Source organism: Pseudophryne corroboree, chromosome 2 (assembly GCF_028390025.1).
Source record: "Pseudophryne corroboree isolate aPseCor3 chromosome 2, aPseCor3.hap2, whole genome shotgun sequence".
Taxonomy (NCBI): domain Eukaryota; kingdom Metazoa; phylum Chordata; class Amphibia; order Anura; family Myobatrachidae; genus Pseudophryne; species Pseudophryne corroboree.
Genome location: NC_086445.1, coordinates 1,012,504,573 through 1,012,526,963, shown reverse-complemented (window position 1 = coordinate 1,012,526,963; position 22,391 = coordinate 1,012,504,573). Strand labels below are relative to the sequence as shown.

General features: G+C 45.6%; 1 protein-coding gene across 1 annotated transcript in view; it reads left to right on the top strand.

Moving 5' to 3' along the window:
* The window catches only part of TMPRSS2 (transmembrane serine protease 2), an 88,773-nt gene that overhangs the window by 23,487 nt on the left and 42,895 nt on the right, over positions 1–22,391 (top strand). The window contains exons 2-3 of the mRNA XM_063956605.1: positions 16,427–16,498; positions 22,028–22,238. Coding sequence (XP_063812675.1) covers positions 16,487–16,498; positions 22,028–22,238 — 223 coding nt within the window. The 5' untranslated portion in view covers positions 16,427–16,486. The remainder of the gene's footprint in view (positions 1–16,426; positions 16,499–22,027; positions 22,239–22,391) is intronic.

Sequence of the window (22,391 nt, the reverse complement as noted above, 5' to 3'; positions counted from 1 at the left end):
TGTGACTGGGGAATGCTGTGTGCGGCACTGTGGTGGTGACTGGGGAATGCAGCGTGCGGCACTGTGATGGTGACTGGAGAATGCAGCGCGCGGCACTATGGTGGTGACTGGGGAATGCAGCGTGCGGCACTGTGATGGTGACTGGAGAATGCAGCGCGCGGCACTATGGTGGTGACTGGGGAATGCAGCGCGCGGCACTATGGTGGTGACTGGGGAATGCAGCGTGCGGCACTATGGTGGTGACTGGAGAATGCAGCGTGCGGCACTGTGGTGGTGACTGAGGAATGCAGTGTGCGGCACTATGGTGGTGACTGGGGAATGCAGCGTGCGGCACTATGGTGGTGACTGGGGAATGCAGTGTGCAGCACTATGGTGGTGACTGGGGAATGCAGCGTGCGGCACTGTGACAGCTTATCCCCTACCATCCAGCAATGTTCCCTGTTGCCCTTCATTGTTACTCTGACGCACGAGGAGGTTATCTATGTGATACAGGTGGATGACTTATTGTTATATATAGATTATAAAAACACAATATGTGACTGTAACATTATAATCCAGTACATATATAACCAGCACATACACTGAGGGTAAACTCTCCAGCAGAGCTGTCTCTGTGGATGAAGATACAGGTTACGCACATTGAACTCTGATATCAGAGAACGTAAGGTGGGATTTCCCAGAGTGTGTACACTACAGTACTACAGACTGATATCTCTGGTACACAATGTACAGTCACCTCCTTATCTACTGGATGAATACAAAGCATCCTGTTATTCCAATACAACATAGAACATGTAGCTGCCGCTCTGACTGACTGTCATACCCGAGCCGGACTGGAAAGTGCTATTGTCTGTTTATTGTCTTCTGATTATTATAATGAGGAGATCACTGAGTTCCTGGCCTGTGACAGGCTTCTATTTGCCATCAAAGGCTCAAAGCCCTAATTCCGGGAAAATGGGTGTTTCTGCCCCACCGGAGCTTGCACTCTATTTTCCCTATAACATGCACCCAACTGTCACGATTTTGGCAGGACAGTCCCGCTATTTGGGCACTATCCCACCTTCTCACCCTAAGCATGAACGCAGCATCCATGTAGTGCAGGGAGAGGTTGGGAGCAGCTACCGGGGAGCCGAGAAACAGGAGTGTGATACGCAGTCATGCCCGCAAATCATCACACGACAGGGGGCGTGGCCTGCTTGCCGTGAGACCACGCCCCCTTTCCCACACATGCCTTTGGCACATGCAGAAAGTCCCAAAACAGGGAATGAGACTGTTGGGAGTTCAGCCTACAACATGGCCAACATATACACTAGGGTCAATTTATGGAAAGTTGGGGTATGTGGAAGGAAACTGCAGCACCTGGATAAAACCTGACAAAAGCAATGGAGAACATACATACTCCACACAGAACTGAACTCATGATCTGTGCTGTGAAGCAGTAATGCTTACCACGTCCACGATGCCAACCAAGCAGTCCACTATTTTAAAGCTCCCCTCTAGGTAACTGCTATCGCAAGTGATACCCTTCACCAGGTGCATTCAGTCTATTTATCTTTTACAGTTAGGTCGGAGTTAGCATATTTTTCCATTTTTATATATATATACTGTTTATAGTATATATTGGGGGTCATTCCGACCCGTTCGCACGCAGCTGTTTGTCGCTGCGGTGCGAACGGGTCAGGAATGCGCATGCGCAGCGGCCGCACTGCACATGCGCGTCATGCGCGCCGGGTTACGTCACGTATAAGCATAAGTGATCGCAGCCCTGCTAAGCTAAAATAAACTCCACCATAGGTGTGGACTATTGATTGCAGCAACAGCAAAAAGTTGCTGGCTGCGATCAACTCGGAATGACCACCATATTCTGTTGGCATGTGCACACTCAAGACCATATTGGATACATAGGTCTTCTGAAGGACGGTAATAGGCCTATTGAGTAATGGCCCCATGCATTATCGAGAACTTGCTGCAATTTCCCGATCCTCCAATCGCCGAGCATGGAAATCGGGAATAATAAACATGTTTAAAAATTTCAGTTCCCCGATCCAAATCGAAAAAATCTGGATCATCAAATCAGAGAATTTTAAAATGAAAAACTTTTCCCAATTCCCTGAAGGATTGTCGATCGTCAGCGGCCAACAATCGGCGGGACCAACCTGGCCGGGGATTCGATGAAATGGACTTAAGACAACAAATACTGTACCTCATACACTGTATATACAGTACATTATATACAGTACACTGTATATACAATACAGGCATTACTGCCTCAAAGCACTGAGGTCATGGGTTCGATTTCCACCACTAACTGTGTGGAGTTTGTATATTCTCCCCGTACTTGTGTGGGTTTCCTCCGGGTACTCCGGTTTCCTCCCACAATCTAAAAATATACTGGTAGGTTAATTGGCTCCAAACAAAATTAACCCTAGTGTGAATGTGTGTGTGCAGTGTACATGTGATAGGGAATATAGATTGTAAGCTCCACTGGGGCAGAGACTGATGTGAATGGCCAAATGTTCTCTGTACAGCGCTGCGGAATATGTGTGCGCTATATACATATCTGGTAATAAATAAATAATAAATATACTGTACCATTTCACCACGGCAGAAATGTATTGGGCCACTATACTTACCCATACTCCAGCGAGATATAGGCAGTCTACATTGTAGTGCAAACTGTTTCAAGTGCTTTTATGTTCTATTTATGGAGTTTATCACCATAATTATGTTTTCATTAGATTGTATAATAAATGTTATTTATTTTTAATTGGTGATCCGCATCACTAATCATTCCCCTGGGGCACTGCTCTCTTAGCGCTGGTATTCTTGAATTCCCTTTTTGTACGCCCTATATGCAGGGTTTCATATCCCATTGCCTACATTGCTGCCTAGTGACCTACAACCCTACTGATAATTTCTCGGAAGTGCTGCAAACGATGTGTGTATATATATATATATATAATCTGTACTTTATATACTGTATCTTTGTGTGTATGTATTAGAGATGAGCGGGTTCGGTTCTCATAGAACCGAACCCCCCGGACTTCACGTCACGAGCCCGGATCAGAGTCAGGCTCGGGTTTTCCTGCCTAACTCGGAAACCAGAACGAGGCAAAACGTCATCATCTCGCAGTCGGATTCTCGCGGGGTTTGGATTCCATATAAGGAGCCGCGAGTCGCCGCCATTTTCACTCCGGCATTGGAGAGTGTAGAGAGAGGACGTGTCTCCGTTCCCTCAGTGTCCGTGTCTTATGCTGCATCTGTCCAGTCACAGTGGTGTCCTCTGCTGCCATATGTCCAGTGCTGCTGTATAGGGTGCTGTGTTGTGCTGCATCAGCTCAGCGGTGGTGTATTGTGCTGCATCAGTCCAGTCACAGTGGTTGTGTCCTCTTGCTGCCATATGTCCAGTGCTGCTGTATAGGGTGCTGTGTTGTGCTGCATCAGTTCAGTGGTGGTGTATTGTGCTGAATCAGTCCAGTCACAGTGGTGGTGTCCTCTGCTGCCATATGTCCACTGTAGCTGTATAGGGTGCTGTGTTGTGCTGCATCAGCTCAGCGGTGGTGTATTGTGCTGCATCAGTCCAGTCACAGTGGTTGTGTCCTCTGCTGCCATATATCCAGTGCTGCTGGGTGCTGTGTTGTGCTGCATCAGCTCAGCGGTGGTGTATTGTGCTGCATCAGTCCAGTCACAGTGGTTGTGTCCTCTGCTGCCATATGTCCAGTGCTGCTGTATAGGGTGCTGTGTTGTGCTGCATCAGCTCAGCGGTGGTGTATTGTGCTGAATCAGTCCAGTCACAGTGGTTGTGTCCTCTGCTGCCATATGTCCAGTGCTGCTGTATAGGGTGCTGTGTTGTGCTGCATCAGCTCAGCGGTGGTGTATTGTGCTGAATCAGTCCAGTCACAGTGGTTGTGTCCTCTGCTGCCATATGTCCAGTGCTGCTGTATAGGGTGCTGTGTTGTGCTGCATCAGCTCAGTAGTGGTGTATTGTGCTGCATCAGTCCAGTCACAGTGGTGTCCTCTGCTGCCATATGTCCACTGTAGCTGTATAAGTGCAGTCCATTGCAGTGGTGCTGTGTTGTCCTGCATCAGTCCAGTGGTGGTGTCCCTGTGCTACCCTATATGTCCAGTGATCCTGCCGTATATGTCTATTGATACTGCCGTATATGTCCAACGGTACTGCCAAATAAATCCAGTGATCCTGCCATATAAGTCCAGTGATCCTACCGTATAATTTCAGTGGTACTGGCGTATAAGTCCAGTCCAGTGATACTGCCGTATATGTCCAGTGATACTGCCGTATATGTCCAGCGGTACTGCCGTATAAATCCAGTGACCCTGCCGTATAATTCTAGTGATCCTGCCGTATAAATCCAGTGATCCTACCGTATAAATCCAGTGATCCTGCCGTATAAGTCCAGTGATCCTGCCGTATAAGTCCAGTGATCCTGCCGTATAAGTCCAGTGATCCTGCCGTATAATTCCAGTGATCCTGCCGCATAATTCCAGTGATCCTGCCGCATAATTCCAGTGATCCTGCCATGTAATTCCAGTGATCCTGCCGTATAATTCAAGTGATCCTGCCGTATAATTACAGTGTTACTGGAGTATAAATCCAGTCCAGTGATACTGCCGTATATGTCCATTGATACTGCCGTATATGTCCAGCAGTACTGCCGTATATATCCAGCGGTACTACCGTATAAATCCAGTGATCTTGCCATATAAATCCAGTGATCCTGCTGTATAATTCCAGAGATCCTGCCATATAAATCCAGTGATCCTGCCATATAAATCCAGTAATCCTGCCGTATAATTACAGTGGTACTGGCGTATAAGTCCAGTCCAGTGATACTGACGTATTCGTCAATTGATACTGCCGTATATGTCCAGTGATACTGCCATATATGTCCAGCGGTACTGCCATATAATTCAAGTGATCCTGCCGTATAATTAAAGTGATCCTGCCGTATAAATCCAGTGATCCTGCCGTATAAGTCCAGTGATCCTGCCATACAATTACAGTGATCCTGCCGTATAAATCCAGTGAGCCTGCTGTATAAGTCCAGTGATCCTGCCGTATAATTACAGTGGTACTGGTGTATAAGTCCAGTCCAGTGATACCGCCATATATGTCCAGTGATACTGCCGTATATGTCCAGTGATACTGTCGTATATGTCCAGTGGTACTGCCGTATAAGTCCAGTGATCCTGCCATATAATTACAGTGGTACTGGCGTATAAGTCCAGTCTAGTGAAACTGCCGTATATATATATATATATATATATATACACTGCTCAAAAATATAGGCGGAGGTAGCGGTCCTGCTGCTGGGTTGTTGCCCTCCTACGGCCTCCTCCACGTCTCCTGATGCCTCTATGCTCTGGACACTACGCTGACAGACACAATAAACCTTCTTGCCACAGCTCGCATTGATGTGCCATCCTGGATGAGCTGCACTACCTAAGCCACTTGTGTTGGTTGTACGGAGGTCATACAGGCACGTGGAGGCCACACACACTACTAAACCTCATTTTGACTTGTTTTAAGGACATTACATCAAAGTTGGTTCAGCCTGTAGTGTGTTTTTCCACTTTAATTTTGAGGGTGACTCAAAATCCAGACCTCCATGGGTTAATTAATTTGATTTCCATTGATAATTTTTGTGTGATTTTGTGGTCAGCACATTCAACTATGTAAAGAACAAAGTATTTAATAAGAATATTTCATTCATTCAGATCTAGGATGTGTTATTTTAGTGTTCCCTTTATTTTTTTGAGCAGTGTATATATTGTCGTGTGTCTGCACTCATAAACGTCAACAGGGATTATCAGCTCCATTAAAGATCAAAGTAATGATCCACAATATAAAAGTCTCTGTAGGTGCACTCCCCATAAACACATTTGCTTGAAAAAAAAATGTTTTATTTAATATATATATATATACCCTGTTGCAAAGCGGATTACTGAGGCCATAACAACTATGCTGGTGTTAGACGTGCGTCCGGTATCCGCCATTAGTGCAGTGGGACTGCAGTGCCAACCCTAGATGGGCCAGGTGTTTGTGCCGCACACTTGTGTCGCTTAGCTTAGTCATACAGCTACCTCATTGCCCTCTTTTACTTCTTGGCATGATGTGCTGTTTGGGTACTATTTTTTTTAAGTGCCCTCCTGTCTGACACTGCAATGCCACTCCTAGATGGGCCAATTGTTTGTGTCGCTTCGCTTAGTCATACAGCTACCTCATTGCACCTCTTTTACATCTTTGCATGATGTGCTGTTTGGGGCCTTTCTTTTATATCTGCCCTCCTGTCTGACACTGCAGTGCCACTCCTAGATGGGCCTGGTGTTTATGCTGCACACTTGTGTCGCTTAGCTTAGTTATACAGCAACCTTGGTGCACCTCTTTTTCATCTTTGCATCATGTGCTGTTTGGGGCCTATTTTTTAAAGTGCCACCCTGTCTGACACTGCCGTATAAGTCCAGGGGTACCATTGTATTAGCCCTGGGGTACTGCCGTATAAGTCCACCAATTGCAGAATTTTTAAAAAATGACAGGGGCGTGCAGGAGATGCTGTCGGTGGACTGAAAAATTGCGGGCCACTTTCGACATTCAGCCACTGCATGCCACTACTAGATGGGCCGGGTGATTGTGTCGCTTAGCTTAGTCATCCAGCAACCTCGGTGCACTTCTCTTTCTTCTTTTCATCATGTGCTGTTTGGGGCCTATTTTTTAAATCTGCCATCCTGTCTGACACTGCAGTGCCACTCCTAGATGGGCCAGGAGTTTGTGCCGCACACTTGTGTCGCTTAGCTTAGTCATACAGCCACCTCGGTGCAACCTTTTGACCTAAAAACAATATTGTGAGGTGTGAGGTGTTTAGAATAGACTGTAAATGAGTGAAAATGAATGTTACTGAGGTTAATAATACCATAGGATCAAAATTACCCCCAAATTCTGTGATTTTAGCTGTTTTTATGTTTTTTTTAAAAAATCATCCAGATCCAAAACCAAAACCCGAAAGGGTGGTTTGGCAAAACCAACCGAAAACCAAAACACGAGCAGGGTATTAGAACCAAAACACAAAACACGAAAAGTGCCCGCCACACATCTCTAGTATTTATGTGTGCATACAGGGCCGGTTCGAGGGCTTTCAGCGCCCCGGGCGGGCAATGGGGGCGTCGCTTCATACAGGGGGCATGGTCAGTTACGCCCACTGTACAGTAGTAGCACTGCTGAAATGATGTGCGGTGTGCGATGACGTCATCGCGCACCGCACAGTAAAGGTCCTCTCCACGAAGGGAAACTAGACGCTACGCGTCTAGTTCCCTTCACAGCGGGGGGCAGCGGCAGCGGGACAGACCGGGCAGCGGGGAACACAGCAGCAGCGGATCTTGCCATGGTGCGGCGCCCTACGGATGGCGCCGGCGCCCTCCGGAAGGCGGCGCCCCAGGCAAAAGTCCTGCTTGCCCGTGGCAAGATCCGCTACTGTGTGCATATATATGGTGGAAAGAATCAAAGACAAAGAAACAGGAATTGTGTTCTAGAGGGCGGGTTTTCCATCACTAAGTGAATGTTTTTGCGTAATCCTTCAGAGCCAGTACCCCCGCTGACGGTGTGGTGAAGGTAGCATTTGACTGCAGTGATTTTTTTTTTACTCTTTTGTCTATTTTTGCGATGGCTGATTTGCATGACCAACGTGCTGCTGTGATGTTTTATTTCCTTTTGAGAAAAAAACTGTCGGAGCGGTTGTTATGCTGCACACAGCAGAAACAATTTGCTGCAAAAATCCTGCCTTGCGTTCTCACCGCTGACCAGAAAGACAATCGCCTGGCTGCGTGCCGTGCATTGAAGGGACACTTGGAAGCAGACCCTAGATCATAAAAGGATTATCTTTGTGCTACGGTTACGATTCAGAAACAAAACTGCAATCCAAACAAAACTTCACAGCAGCACCACAAAAATAGGCGAAAGCGTGAATAACTCGTTGAAAAAAAAAATCACTGCAGTCAAACTCTACCTTCCCCCGCAGCGTCAGGGTGGATACTGGCGCAGAAGGGTACCGCAAACATTCACCTAGCGGCAGAAGCCCGTATTACAAGCGCCCCGCCCTCTAGAACACTATTCCTGTTTCTATTAGCTACCCCCTCGTATCAGTGACGTGCGGTGAGGTCATAGGCAAGGGAGGCACATTATATATATATATATATATATATATATATATACCCCAATACAATACACAGCCCAGCGGCCCCCCTCTCTCACCTGAGAGTGTAGGCGCCTGGGATTGTGCTGCTGCTGGCTGGCTGGGAGGGCAGAGGAAGGAGAGGGAAGAGTGCTGGCCTCCGTCACTTCCCCGCACGTGCCACCTCTCTGGGCTTCCCATCGCCACCGCTCCACCGCTGCTATAGCCGGGACAGCTGCGGCTCCAACGCTGGGTCCCGGCGCCACTTCCGCCTGCCACGCCGCATATGGGTGATTGGACAGCGGATCCAGCACTGGATCCGCTGTCCAATCAAAGCTGCCTCGCTGACATGGGCGTGATGTCCCTGTCAATGAGGCACTTGTAGATGTGCCGCTTTCAGTATGTTTTTTTGATCGGCTTTTACAGTTCCGTGCTTGGCCCCGCCCCCCGCTCAATCTTCGTTCCCACTGTCTACAGGAGGCGCTGCTATCAGTGCCTCCAAAACTAATTTAATGAGGTAAAATTATTAGAATAAAATAAAGAAGATACTGATGACACAGAATATGTGTCATAAGTATCTTCTTTGTATTATTTTAATAATTAATCACAGGGGAGGCACTGCGTCCTCTGACTGCACGTCCCTGCCTCGTATATATGTATAATTTATTGCTCGACTTCGAACTCTTGTATTGTTTTCCATGCTGCTATATACTGTGCAGTACTTGAAAACAACTGCAACAAAAAAAATCATCCCTTGCTACAAATCCTGTATTGTGTACACAACAGCACATAGGACGTCCTTGAGCAATATCCCGCAGTCAGGCATTTTAGAGCTTTATTACAGGTTATTTATATAGTAATCAATCTTATTGCCTGCAGTATAACATTTTATCTGCACAAAAACAATTTCCAGGGGGAGGAGTTGGGGAGGGGGGTCTGGATGGGGAGAGGGTTTATTTGGGTCAGCGTCAGCGATAAGTTTCTTACATTTTCCATCTGTTGGTCCCTGACCTAGGCTGTCTGTTCCCCTTTCTTGTTACCCCTCTTCTTTTCACCCCACTATAGATCTGTCCACATGTAAAGTGATTGGTCTCAGCACAAATCTTTAATCAGGCAGATCCCTGCAATCTAGTAATTCAGCACTAGTTGAACACTGGATCTACAGTGTCTCTAGCTGTTCGGACCACATACATGGAGGGACTGTGCAGTCCTATGCTATACATTTTATATTCAGAGACAAAAGCCGCATGTAAACTCTGGATGTTTTAGAAATACTATATACATTTTTTTATTTTAAATATTTTAACCCTTTATGACCCATTGCATGTTTCCGGCGTATCCCAGTGATGACGCTGTTAAAGTAGACGAATGAGGCCCTAAGTAACACTAAAAAAGATATGGTTTGGTCATTTGGACCCAATGTCCATCCCAGTGGACGATGATTTCCTAGCATTATAGCTCGTACATCAAAACCGTGCGATTCGTTCTAATTCATTATTTCGATACTCCAACAACTTCAATTATATTTCGCATAACGATTTTGCTGAAATTTGATTGATGAAGTGTTTCGTTTTACTTGTAAAGATACAGACCTGGTAGCGATCTTTCTGGGCGAAGCCATCTTTCAAACTTGCAGCGACCGCTACAAGCCGATGCCACCATCTGCCGGAACATTTTCACAGTATTTTCGTACACGTTGGGATTTGAATGGAAACTGTCATCACATACAGACTATGCAATACGTTTTATTTAAAATGTCGATTTAATTGGACAAGGGGTCATAAAGGGTGAAGGTATAAGATTTTAGCTATCTGAAAGCTGGTGCCATGAGTACAGCCTAATATAATCCGATAAACAGGATCACACCAAACAGGATTGAACAACTGTGTAATTAAACAGTGCAAATGTTATAATTACACAGTATAATTGTGACACGATTATCAAAGCAGTGATGGGGAACCTTTGACACTCCAGCTGTTGTTGATCTACACATCCCAGCATGCCCTGCTACAGTTTTGCTATTTGGCCATGCTAAAACTGTAGCAGGGCATGCTGGGATGTGTAGTTCAACAATAGCTGGAGTGCCAAAGGTTCCCCATCACTGCCCTAGAAGGATGCGGTCAAAATGCTGGTTGCTGTGACCCTGACTGTCAGAAGACCGACAGCGAGATCCCCACAGTCAGAATCCTGACAGATCCTGGAGATAACTACAAGGGTTGGGGGTAGGGTTTGACACTAGGGTTAGACTGCCGGGGTTGGGGAGGTTATGGTTAGGCTGCAGGAGGGTGGATTGGGGTTAAGCTGTGGGAGGGAAGGGTTAAAGATAGGGGTAGGGTCGGGATTCTGGCTGTAGGGATTCAGTTGTCAGTCGTCTGGCTATCTGGATTCCGATTGCCGGGATTTCGTACCCGCTGCTAAATGCGGCATGGAAACCGTGTTCACTCTAGGTGCCGGGTGCTGAACAGTAAGGGGGAACATTAGCTGTAGCGATACATCATGTCTAAAATATGGTCCTCCAAAATGTAAATATGCCCCCTCACTTTTCCGCACTCGGCACCTAGAGTGAACGCTAGAAACTACAGTATTTATCCCCTTGTAGTGTCATGAGAATCCTCATACTGTCTGTCTGCTGAAGTTGGAACCATATATAAAACTGATAGGTCCCAGGTGATACATCTGCCTGGGCAGAAACTATTTTGCATGACTAAGAGAACGGGATGCAGTCAGTTTACCTCCAATCAAAATCCCGACGTTCAAAATCCTGACACCAATTGACCCATGGTCAAAATCCCGACAAGGTCAAAATACCGACATGGACAAAATACCGACATTTAAAATACCGACAAGGTCAAAATACCGACATGTAAAATACCGACAGGTCAAAATACCGACATGAGTTTTTCATGATTTTTTTCATTGAAACCGACTTGTTCATACTTTACCATCCCAGTGGACCTGGAGGGGGAATATAATAGTGTGCCGAGCGCAGCGAGGCACCGTGCCCGTAGCATGGCGAGCGCAGCGAGCCATTCGAGGGGACGTGGTACACTTTATATGGTGTCCATGTTGACTTATGTCGACATACACACAAAAAAACATCAAAAACCGCATGTCGGTATTTTGACCTGTCGGCATTTTACATGCCGGTATTTTGACCTTGTCGGTATTTTAAATGTCGGTATTTTGTTCATGTCGGGATGTTGACTTTGTCGGGATTTTGACCATCGGTCAATTGGTGTCGGGATTTTGATTGGAGGTATTTCATACCGATCCCCCACAAGCACTAGTTTTACCTATTACATTGACAATAAATAGTTTGAATTGGTCCTGGAACACCAACCTGAGGCACCTCTGCAAGAGTCCCGTGGCATCCCAGGGAGCCACGGCACACAGTTTGAGAACCACTGCTGTAGGTAAAGCAAATAGAAAACCGACTATACAAGAACACTGTGTTCTCTCCAGGACCAATTCAAACTATTTATTGACAATGTAATAGGTAAAACTAGTGCTTGTGGCTGCCAATCATAAAATATGTGGTAAAACAGACATATAAACATAATTATTTACTTAATGTAATCTTTTTCTCTAAACTTCTCAATAATACCCCTTTCACACCGCACAAATAACCCGGTATTGATCCGGCATATTGCCGGGTCGACACGGGTCAGCATGCGGTGTGAAAGCGCCATAGCTGAAATCCCGAGTCACCTGACCCGGCAATTCAACCCGGGAATAAAGCAGTGTTATTCCCGGGTTGAATACCGGATTAATGGCAGCGTAAACAGGCTCCACCTGGGACCCGTTCACTATAACTGGGAGAGGCGGCGCGGAGATGATCTCATCTCCCAGCGCCACCTCCGCCTCCGCTGCCGGCTCCGCCCCCCGCCGCTATGGCAACCTGCCCAGCGGTAGCGTCCAATGCCGGATTCCACCTGGGAAGGACCCGTTTCCAATTCCCGGGTGGGATCCGGCATTGGCGGTGTGAAAGGGGTATAAGAAACTTTTGGCCTAGGGGTGCCATGAAAAAAATTCTGATACTCTATGGCAGAGATTTTCAATATTTTACAATTCTCGGCACACTGAACAAGATTTAAATATTGCCAAGGGACACTCACATATAATGGTGATGCACGGTGCAGTTGCGTGTCGTAGGATGTCATGTCGCAGCTTCTCCATAGGTAACGCCTGAGCCACATCTGAGAAAGCCAGAAGAGCCCAACACTGCCCGGGCCCAAAATTAGAACTGGCTCTGCAACCACTAAACCCACCAGTATTGATCGTTCCAGGGCCTCAGTAGCAGCAAAACACTGACGGGCCTAGCCCTGCTTCTATGGCGGCACCCCTGGAGACTGCTCAGGGCACACTAGTGTGGCACGACACAGTGGTTGAAAAACACTGCTCTAGGGTGCCGTGATTCAAAAACGTTTGTGAACCACTGACCTACAGTACAGTAGTGTTCTGTGTGATTCCAGCCGGTGACACTGCAGAATTCTACGGTCACTGTGTCATCCTCAGTCTAATAACACACATTACTGTATGTCTGGATGAGAGTCACAGGCCTCACCCACAGCGCTAAAGACGCGTTACCTCAGACCTAGCAGCGTATGACTAACCGTATAAGCGTCTTTTGTTTGTTGTACGAATTCTTGTATTTACTTTACTCAGCAGGGGATGATCATGATAGAGAAAAGGAGGATTTTATTACAGAATATCCTATGATGTCATCATGCTAACATTTCATTCTGACACTAAAGGCGCCGTTGTGCCCACACACACCCATCCTCAGATTGTGCCACATAGCCCTGCGTGCATCATAAACCCGGAAGTCTTATCATGGCAGTGGACGGCTCCTGCCACAGACGGGCTGTCCTTTGTGATTGTCTTCAAGCACACTGCGTTAGGAAACTCCGTTATGCTTGTTGAAGAGTAGCTGGATTCTGGATGCGGATGCCCCACCCTATAAGTGAATGTGATTATGATGGGAGAGAGACGCAAAATTCCGGAAAAAGAACCAAATGATGGGAATCGCTGCGCTGCTTCATTTGGCTCACACCATATGGTGCAAAAACTCTAGGCGGATGAGGACACACCTGTACATTGACCAGTTTTCATTTATCTCCGGAAAGCGTCTCCGCTAAGGGGCGGGGTGTAATGTCGCCCGAGTTCGGCGACCGTGCGGGATGCCGGCCGGATTTTGTTTTTTTTGAGGGGCAATTACTTACAAGGCATGCCTTGTAAGGGAATACATACTAAATAGCGGCCGCGACGCTGACTGTCAAGATACAGACAATGGCATTGCGGCCGTCAATATGCTGGCAGCGGGTACGAGCGTTATAAAGCACCTTGCGGGCGCGCTGTGCTAGCCACGCTGTGGGCACGGTGGCTTGCTGCACTCGCCGCAGGTTATATTATCTCTCCTATGGGTGTCGTGGACACCCACAGAGGGAGAATAGGCTGTCTCGCCGGTATTCCGGCAGCGGCATTTCACCGCCTGACGGGATTCAGGCGTCGGCATTGTGGGATATAAAAAAAAGGCATTACATCTTGCCCATGGAGTGGGATCTGAAGTGTAAATTTGTCACCTTACATCACCATCACACAAATCACGTTACCACAACCCCACACAATTCACTGGAGAAGTGGGTGGATGGTCGATGCCTCAAATTCTCCGGAAATTCCAGAAGAGCACACAAGTGTGATTCACACGAGGACAGTGATAAACGAGGCTCAGGTTCCAGTGAGAATATGACTGGAACACAGATTCCTCACTGTAATCTCTGAGCCTCGGGCCTTATTGCTTAACCAAGGAGCAGCTTTCTACAACTTCTCATATACACGACAGCATAAAGCCCAGGTCATTTCACTTGTCTTCATCTGCAGTCACCTCCATATCAGGGCACTCCGCTCCTTGTGCCGAGGTGAAATATTTAGTGGTACAGGCTACAGTGCATTGCAGAGGGGTGATGATCGCTGTGAGGGGCTGATTCTAAATCTCTGGAGGCTACCGAAAATCCTGGTTTCCCAGACAGGTGAGCAAGTCTGCCGCACCGCCATCCAGCCACTCCCAACTGCCACCAGCTGCTCACACCTCCCGTGGCCGCCCACTTACAGAGCACAAGTGGATGGAACCAGATTTGCACTGAATCGCTTCATCGTAGCCCCGATCCTGCTATACAAAACCTGTTTTCTCTGCACTGTATAGCGGGGGACGGAGCCATGATGACGCAATTGCAGTGGCGTCACAACAGGGGTACGGCCCGCATCCAGGTGTCACCCGCTGGTGACACCAACGTGCAAACTCTTCTTAAGTGACAGGAGCAGGGTGCTGCACTGTGACATTACGTGCAGCTCCCGTCGCTGTGTAGGAGCAGGCTGGGGGGCAGACCATATCTCTGGGACCTCCGGAGTGACGAAACAGGGGTTCTGTGCATGAGGACATGCCCCCTGTTTGTGAGGCCCCCTGTTCACTGTCAGTGATTCCTCTACGCCATCGTGTCACCATGCCCCCCCTTCATACCACTTATGCGGCCACTACTCCCCCTATGCTCAGACTGGGTTGCCCCCTTCTGGGGTAGGGGGCAGCAACATTGGCAAGTATGAACTGTACCAGCCTCATTCTAAGTGCGGATTCTCAGTCGGAGTATTTGCCTCCTACGTATGCAATTACGCGTCTAAGTTCGCAAACACTTCTGTGACACATCGGCGACAGTGCCATAAGACCGCCACGAGATGATACATCTCTGCACGTCTGAATAGCCACGTGCAAGTCACTGCCCAGGATCCAGGGGGAGTGACACCTCTTTCTGATGAAATGTTAAAAATTGTCATGGTGGTCACTGTAATACAATGCTTTATGTAATTATGGCGGTCACTGGAGGCTGTGTGTACTGTATGGCAGTCACCGAGTTCTGGCTATGTTGCTTTATAGTGTGTGTGTGTGTGTGTGTGTGTGTGTGTGTGTGTGTGTGTGTGTGTGTGTGTGTGTGTGTGTGTGTGTGTGTGCGCGTTTGTGTTTGCGTTTGTGTTTGGTAGGGGGATTAAAGTCATGCTAGATGTCATCATGCCATTGGGGTGCGAATAATATATTTGATGTTGATATTTGAATTCTGACACACCCGGGCCACATATTTTTCATCATTGTTTCCTCTTATGTCAAAATCTGGCTACGCCAATGCACACAGTGCTCAAATTCACTGGAAGAGGAGTGGAAACAGTTCACACATTCTACAGTCAGTTTGCCGCTGGATATAAATAAATTCTTAATGCCGGATTCCTCGTCGCCCGTGTGCAGACTTTGGACTGTCCACGTTCCAACGATGTCATCTTATAATAGTTAACTAATTAAATAGCAAACTACAATGCATGACCTAAAATTTCCATCCCTGTAGATCCACTTTGCAGGTTGGTTTTCAATATGTGTTTATGTAGTCCTGATTCTGAGTTGGTAGATTTTGCGAGAAGCCAGTATTACTAACCGTTACGCCACGCTTGACCCAAAGGGCACTACTATTGTGTGGCATTATGTGTATAAGGTACATTAGTGCTGTGTGGCATAACATGTATAAGGGATACGACTGTGTGGCATATTGTGAATAAAGGGCTCTATTGTGAGGTATAATATGTATAAGGGGTACTACTGTGTGGTGTAGTGGAATAAGGGGCACTTTTGTGTGGCACAATGTGAATAAGGTTGCACTATTTTGTGGTGTAATTTATTAATTTATGTTTTGGAGGGGGGAACCAAATTACAACCTTGCCCCGGGTGCCAAAAATCCTAGTTTCGGCCCTGACTAACTTATGCTAATGTGAGTGTCCATAACACTTATGCGAGAATCCGTGCGCCTCCCAGAAGGTATCCTGACCATGCCACTTTTCATGCCCCCTTTTTCACATTTGTATAGAAGGATTTCAAACATTGGAAGGTCTGTAACTACAGTAGTTTGGAGTCAGCGGGTCTCTGGATGAAAACTCACTGAAACACTGCCAAAGATTTTGGAGACTTTGAAGTAATCATGTAGTGAAATATAAGGAAATAAGCCACCATTGCGGCAGCATTTAATTCTGTGTAAGCAATTGACATTTCTGAGATGGATTAGTTGCTTGAGTGTTAAGGATGAGTAGGACTCGTCTTTAGTGTGTACATTATAAATACTGAAGACAAGTGCCACTGTCCGAAGAATAGGGCACTATCGTATGGCCAATATACTAAGCTGACATTAACGGTGCTAATATTTCTCTTTCAGATTCCATGAAGTGATTGGATGTTACCGTTGTTCTCACATTCCCACTGATTCATTGAAAAGATGTTCAAGCCGGTGTGTTATTTGTTTATTTATTTATATATTTTGTTAATTGTCAAAGCAGATCTACAGTATGTATATATTATTTTATTGAACTTAGTCAAATTTACAGGTGGGCAAGTTTAATAAGAGCAACTGAACAGTTCAATAAGAGCAACCAAATTATAAAATGTTTATAACCTTAAAAGTAACAGTGGAGCCATTTATTCCTAAATGGAATAAATCCTAAATTCCAATGTACAGTGTAAAACATGGATGTGCTAAATACTCTACAACAACATTTGCAAATAGTCTACACCGGCTGTTCTTGGATGGTAAAGGCACAATAAGAGCACATTGTCCATAGGAGGAATGGAGAACGATCAAATTTTGGGATTATTTGTGTAATAAATTAATTCCCCTTTGTCTGGCTCCCTGATAAAGCAAGGATAACGGCAATAGTAATACTCTATCAGAATCTAAGGGGTCTATTCATAAAGCAGTGAAAAGTCTGGAGAAGTTGCCCATGGCAACCAATCAGCTACTCTGTACAATTGTGTAGTATGCAAATTATAAATGTGTAATTGCTGATTTACTTACAGGACTAAAAGCAATACCTTAATACACTCAATACACTTAAATTCGAGCCGCTGCGGCCGCTGTATTCAATCCTTAACCTACGTACTTTTTACTTAGTTAGCGTACAAAGGCCCGTACCGTGTACGCACTTTGCGTACACATGCCGCGACGGACGTACAAAGTACACGCAGTGTATACACACACACCAACACGCTGAGAGCACAATGCAGCTTCACGTGTGGCTGAATTACACTTAATACCTTAGCAGGAAAAGAGACACAACACCAATTGTATTTAAGATGTTGGGATCCGACCCACCAACATATAATTGCTGAAAGGGGGTTACAACAAATATACAATCACAATAACAGGAAAAGAGGCTACAATACAATGGTACATACGTTTAGTTTCGCCAGCGCCACGCGGTCCGGTGCTCAGTCAATCAAGCAAGATGACCTTCAGAGAGATGAATGACTGGCAAGGCAGCTTGACTTTTATACAGTTAGTCAAAACACATTACAATAGAAACTGTAACCTCTTCATCTATAGGACAAAGGGCTGGTCATTTACAGTACAGGAGGGAGTCATAGGTTGGTTTGAATAGGTGGGCGATGTCTGGTCCAGGTGTGCTTACAGTTGGTCTCCACTGGGTTCCCACCGAATATCAGAGTACAGTAAACACAGTATAATATTAATATCCTGTTCCTGCGCATAATTATGCGCAGGAGCGTGCTATCTTCTGCAAACTGCTACCGGAATGTTGCCCTTAAAATACCCTACAGTTGGATACCAAACACCACCTCATAACCTAATGCTGTCCCCTCATATCCTGTAAAGCTGAATCCCTTTGTTGTTGTACCTTTTAAACAAGTATAACTTGCTGGTGTGGTGCGTGTGAGCTATGTGTACATTGTGCACTATGTGGATTAAATATGAGATAAGTCTTTGAGGCTTTTCCATGCGAATACAAATGCTACCGTAATTACTCATACCACGAGCTAATATGCAGGACCGCGTGAGCGGTCATACGCAACTTGCGAATATGCGCACGCATGGCAGAACAAGTATGCGCACGGAGGTCATCTGTGTGGAGTTTGTACTTAATGTGTGTACTGTAATATTTTCCGACTTCGACAGTCCACCCTTTGGCAGTCATCAATAACTGCCACTCTTAACTAATAAACTAAAAATATTACCTATACAAAGCTTGGATGATCGGGGGAGAGATGTAGGTGGGAAATGTATAGCTTAGTGGGATAGTAAAAGCATGTATGTATGAATCAATGTCTGAGGGGCATGTATCATCGTGCCGTATATGTTCTAAGTAAGCTTCAAGGTATTGTGAAATATACATTAAATCCATCTTATCCCATATTAAGGGTCTGTACTTGGGCAAACAAACACTACCAAGCTCTTTTTGGGCAAGGGCTTTTGACCCTCGCCTCTTCAGGCTTATAATACCAACAAATAGGGAGCACATTTAGTTGATGATACATGGAAGGGGAACATATGTGAATGCTACTACTATGGGGGTAATTCCAAGTTGATCGCAGCAGGAATTTTGTTAGCAGTTGGGCAAAACCATGTGCACTGCAGGGGAGGCAGATATAACATGTGTAGAGAGAGTAAGATTTGGGTGGGTTATTTTGTTTCTGTGCAGGGTAAATACTGGCTGCTTTATTTTTACACTGCAATGTAGATTGCAGATTGAACACACCACACCCAAATCTAACTCTCTCTGCACATGTTATATCTGCCCCCCCTGCAGTGCACATGGTTTTGCCCAACTGCTAACAAAATTCCTGCTGCGATCAACTTGGAATTACCCCCTATATGTGTATAACACCTGTTACTGTCGACTATGTGTGCCATTAACTGAGGGTTGCAGAGATGAAGATAAGACACATATATAAAAATATTCACATAAACATTGGGTAGGGTTGACGTCTTTTATGTTTGGATGTTTCTGGGTAAAAGGGGGAAACAGAGAGAAATGGTGAAAGAAACAGGCCATGAAATTCATTTGCAATCCTTATCATAATACTGTCTCTATGGATGGATCATAAACCAAATCTGCTGCTGTAACAACGCCCTAGCTCCTTAGACTCATCAAATTTGTGCTGTGCTTGCGCCGCGTCAGAATTCGAACACACCTAAATATCAAACCAATAATTATGACGACACCTAAGATACAAAGGAGAAACTTTCCTACACTTGCAATTACATTCTGCACCCACTCTCCTAATCCAGAAAACCATTTGAGTGGGTTTAACCATGAGACCCAGCCGGTCAATTCATTACCCACAGCCGTCAAGGTAAGATTGTGCTTCCTCCTGAACTCCCACTTCAACTGTAAGATCTCATCCATCTTTTGATCGATGATCTCCGTGGGGTCGTCAGTGCTATTCGTAATATACGTACAGCACTTCACGCCATATTGAGTTGCCAGGGTAACACAGTACCCACCTGTCACAGTTGTAACGTAATTGAGGACCATCCTGTGCTGGGGGGGGGACCCCTACGTTTTTTGTCCGCCGTATTTTTGGCACCAGGACCAGGCACAGAGCCCGGTGCTGGTTATTTAAATATGGGGGAACCCCTGTCAGTTTTTTCCCTGTATTTTTACAACCAGGACCGGCTCAAAGAGCCCGAGGCTGGTTATGCTTAGGAGGGGGGACCTCACGCAAATTTTCTATTACATTTTTACACTAAACAGACCCTTTCCCATAGATAACCATGCACAGATCTCACTGATCCGTGCATGATTATCCAAACTCGACTGGAAAAAGCAGGTCTATTTTTTTGCTGCTTTTTTTAACGATTCGCAAAAAAAAATGACCGCAATAGAGCATTCAGAAACTAACACCCAAATACGAATGGATAGTAAATTCCCGTGTTGTATGAACAAACAGCCGCATTTGACCGATGGTCTATTCATTCGTATTTCTGAACTTAGCCGTGAAAACCATTACGAATAGCCCAAACACTGCCGAGATTTATGCTTGGTAAATTCCTGTGTGGGACTTAGAAAAAAAAACACAAATCGGACAAACACTTGTGCCTGCACTTCTCTGTGACAGGAGTCCAGTGCTGCAGGATACAGTGCAGCACCCAGTAACTTAACTGACACGCTATGCTTTGACATTTTCACATTTATGACCTATCTAGGATGCCTTCCAAAAATGATGTAGGGTGTGGATTTTGCTATCTATAGTAAAGGGTGGAGTTAAAAAAATTCTATGTTGTTTGTTAAGAGGTATTATATTATTATTATTATTATTATTATTATTAGATGTTGTTATACAGTAGCTCCAATGTAATGACTGAGGGGGAGATGTATCAAGCCTTGGAGAGTAATAAGGTATACAATTGCCCAAAGCAATCAGTTTCTAAGTGTCCTTTATCTAGCACAGTATGTGAAATAAAAGTTTGGTTGATTGCTTTCGGGCAACTACTCCACTTTATCACTCTCCACGGCTTGATACATCTCCCTCTGTGACAGAGCAATATACACATACGCACACTACAGTATTAACCAATAAGGCTGGAGGTCATTGCCAGTGTCACGCCTGAGGGTTGGGTTTGGTTTGGCCAGGCGTTTGTGGATGGAGCTAACACAGAGGGAGTATAAATGAATTGAGGAGACTTTAACCAGGTATGATGCATGTACTTGAAAGAATCGTTGGTGTTCTAGCAGTGGCAAACCTAGAGTTAGATATAATAATGAATGAAGCTTTTATTAAAGAACAACATCCATGATTCACTGTAGATACTGTACAGAAGATACCAGGTTAGCCACAGAAATTATAACTGGAATGAAACTGGATTGGACTGAAAAAGACAAAGTTCAAATAACAATAATATCCAGAAGGAATCCGGAACGGACTGTAGCGCTGACCGGGCTTGATCCGGAATCTTGACACTGGCAGTATTGAAGAAAGACACAGTTCAATAACAGTAGTATCCGGAATAGAACCGGAACGGACTGTAGTGCTCACCGGGCTTGATTCGGAAACTTAATACTGGTAGTATTAAAGAACGACACAGTTCAAATAACAATGGCATCCGGAACGGACTGGAGTGCTCACCGGGCTTAATCCGGAATATTAACACTGAAGAAAGACAGAGTACAAATAACAACGGTAGCCGGAGTGGAATCGGAACCGACTGGAATGCTCACCGGGTTGGATCCGGAATATTAGCATTGAAGAAAGGCAGAGTCCAGATAACGATGGTAGCCGGAGTGGAATCGGAACAGACTGGAATGCTCACCGGGCTGGATCTGGAATATTAGCATTGAAGAAAGGCAGAGTTCAGATAACGATGGTAGCCGGAGTGAAATCGGAACAGACTGGATCATACAAAGTCACTGGAATGAGGAGCTTACCACAATGCTGTTACTTCCTGGATAGAGACTGTTGTACTGACAATTCCTGAGACCCAGAGGCTGGAAAATAAACCCCTGGGTTAACTGGGATAGGCTGAATGGAATCAGGTGGTGCAGGGAAACTCAGACAGTCACATAATTGGCTGTGCTGCAGTCAGGTGATCAGGACTAGGGAAGCTAGACACAGCTCTGTAAGCAGGCTGCCGCTGACCAATGGAAAAGCTGTCTCTGATGCTTAGAATCAGGCCCAGAAAGACTGTGTTATAGAGATACATTTAAATTGATGGAAACCGTTGGCACAGTTACAGGGACATACAGGTCAGTAATGCTATATGCAGAACTGATGGCGGTAACTACAAATGGGTGGAGCTTCAATGTGGCCTCTCTACGTTCTACGCTGCCTGTATAACCTGATTGTAAGGCTTGTAAACATATAGTGTTCCAAGGCTCCAACTTCTAAAAGGTACCCTGTTATATCTCCTACCCAGATGGTGTCTAGTAATATATACTTTCTCAATGGCATGAGATAATGGGAAATAGAAGACAGAGTACTTCTTTAGTATAATGAGTTCTAATGGATTTTCCTCTTATTCTTACAGAGCGCACCTCCACCACCTTACTATGACAATGGCGGGTACCAGGCAGAGCACTGCAATAACTACCACAACCGGGTTCCCTACAATGTGTATGAAACTGTCCCTCCTCCCCCACAATATGTGTCGCCGGTGCCGCACTACATTCCGCAGGTCTCCCCTCATCAATCTGTGCCAGCAAACCAGCCTGTGAAATCTGGGACCTGGTGCTCTGCAAGTAAGTGTGCGTATAGAAATAACTAATAACCCTCAAGTCAATAGTCCGCAAAAAACTACCCGCGATAATTCTCCATAGGTTTGAACGTGATTTTCTCTTTACCTACTCTGAGCAGGTGAAAAGTTGGGGAAAATCCCTATTTTTATGGTAAAA